A 1739-nucleotide genomic window follows, 5' to 3' on the forward strand; every position below is an offset into this window, starting at 1 on the left:
CGGGGGTAGGACAGCGGCCAGAGGGCACAGCCAGGCCAGCGTGAAGCCCGTGAAGCCCCACGGCTGTGCGGGGGGATGGTCCCTCCCCGCGGGAGTGAAGGGGATGGCCAAAAGGACCTTCTCCCGCATTCCCGGGCCAGCCTGGGGATGCTGCCACTGGGCGGGTGCCACCGGGAGCAAGGGGCTCCCGGTGCCCCCTGCAATGCGCCCCGCTGGGTTTCTCCAGCAGCTTTATCCTCAGGGGGGCAGCATGGGCACCCCTTCCCTTGCCTCTCTGCCACGGTCTCAGTCCTTCTCCTGCACCAGGCTCTCCTCCGTGATGCCCTGGGCCGCAAGCTCGGCCAGGACGTTGTCCAGGTAGTTGATGTCAGGGTAGCCATGGCCGGTGAGGTTGGAGCCGAACTCTGTCTTGTGGTGGATCTCGTTCCAGATCACTGTGTCCGACTCGCCTGTGGTGCTGGAGGTGCCGATGGCGAAGATCAAGCGACGGTCCCAGGCTACCAGCAGCAACTTCAGTACCTGTGGAAGGGAGAGATGGGGCAGGCAGCGAGGCAAAGGCCCAGGGGGAAGCACTCTCTTCTGCTCAGGGCACGCCTGATCATCCTGGTACACCCCGGCAATGTGGCACAGTCAGCCCTCTCTGGGAGCTTGGGATTCCAGCATGGGGTCCTACCCCAACCAAAACAGCGGGACCAGGCTGCAGAGATCCCCCAGCGCATGGGAACGTCACTGGGCTCCTGCAGAGCATGCCAGATGGGCTACAGGGAAAACCTGCACCCAGATCCGCCTGCATGAGCCCTACTGCTTTTCCTCGTGCTCCAAACAGCTGCTCACTCCCTCTCCCCCTCGATACGCCCTTAAGCATGCCTTGGCCAGCTCGAGCCACCCGGGTGAGCCCCTCACCTTTCTGCCCTTCTCACTGTCTGGCAGGTAGCAGTGCCGGGGGAAGCCGCGGGCGGTGAAGCTCTTCCCGGGGTTTGGATGCTCTGGTCCCTGCAGTGTGTGGAACAGGAGAGGAACAAAACATTTTTGGAGCTCAGAAGGACACTCTGGGCACAAGAGCCCCGACCTCAGTGGATGCAGAGCTGCTTGCTGCTGTGGGTGGGCCATGCTCCAGCACGGTGGCCCTAAATGCCACTGTCCCCCCCCTGCCACCAAGCGCAGATGGGGCCAACACGTTCATGCACATGTACCCCAGACTTCCCACAACGTCCTTACGGACACGCAGCTCCCGAGATATCGTTGAACCTGGAGCTCTCAGTCAAGGCTGCAGCGTGACCTGGGGGTGACAGTGGTGACAAGGGCCACCAGCCCCACCCACGTAATGCCCTGGGCAGAGGGCCAGGCCGCACCTGCACTCCTGGGGGAATGTTGTAGATGATGCGGATAGTTTTGCAGTCAGAGTGGCCAGGCAGCGCGTGAGGGATGATGTGATACTCCATCTTCCCTGGGGGCTGTGTCCCCGTCTTCACCCCATAGATGGTTTTGCAGGTGGGACACTGCAGGCTCCCATCCTGAGAACAGGAAAAAGGGGGGAACATCATGAAAACAGTGTCCCCCAGCACCCAGACAGACCAGGCACTTCATCCCTGAGCAGCACTGAATGCCGTTTTCATCATGAAAAGTCATTTCAAAAACCCTCAGGAAGCAGGGGGTAGGGCTGGAAGAATTTGCTACGGTGACCCAGCTTAACCAAACACCTGAGGTCTGCATTTCCCTTCCTCCTCAGTTTTACAGTC

The 1739-nt window shown here is 61.0% G+C and overlaps 1 protein-coding gene across 1 annotated transcript in view; it reads right to left on the minus strand.

The window, feature by feature from the left end:
• Window positions 1-268: 268 nt before the first annotated feature.
• The window catches only part of LOC104617574 (E3 ubiquitin-protein ligase DTX4), a 2867-nt gene continuing 1396 nt past the window's right edge, over window positions 269-1739 (minus strand). Inside the window, exons 4-6 of the mRNA XM_010282930.1 lie at window positions 1353-1514; window positions 904-993; window positions 269-519 (exon numbers count right to left, since the gene is read on the minus strand). Of these exons, the coding sequence (XP_010281232.1) occupies window positions 286-519; window positions 904-993; window positions 1353-1514 (486 nt within the window). The 3' untranslated portion in view covers window positions 269-285. The remainder of the gene's footprint in view (window positions 520-903; window positions 994-1352; window positions 1515-1739) is intronic.

The sequence above is a fragment of the Phaethon lepturus genome, unplaced genomic scaffold (genome assembly GCF_000687285.1).
Source record: "Phaethon lepturus isolate BGI_N335 unplaced genomic scaffold, ASM68728v1 scaffold27252, whole genome shotgun sequence".
NCBI lineage: Eukaryota > Metazoa > Chordata > Aves > Phaethontiformes > Phaethontidae > Phaethon > Phaethon lepturus.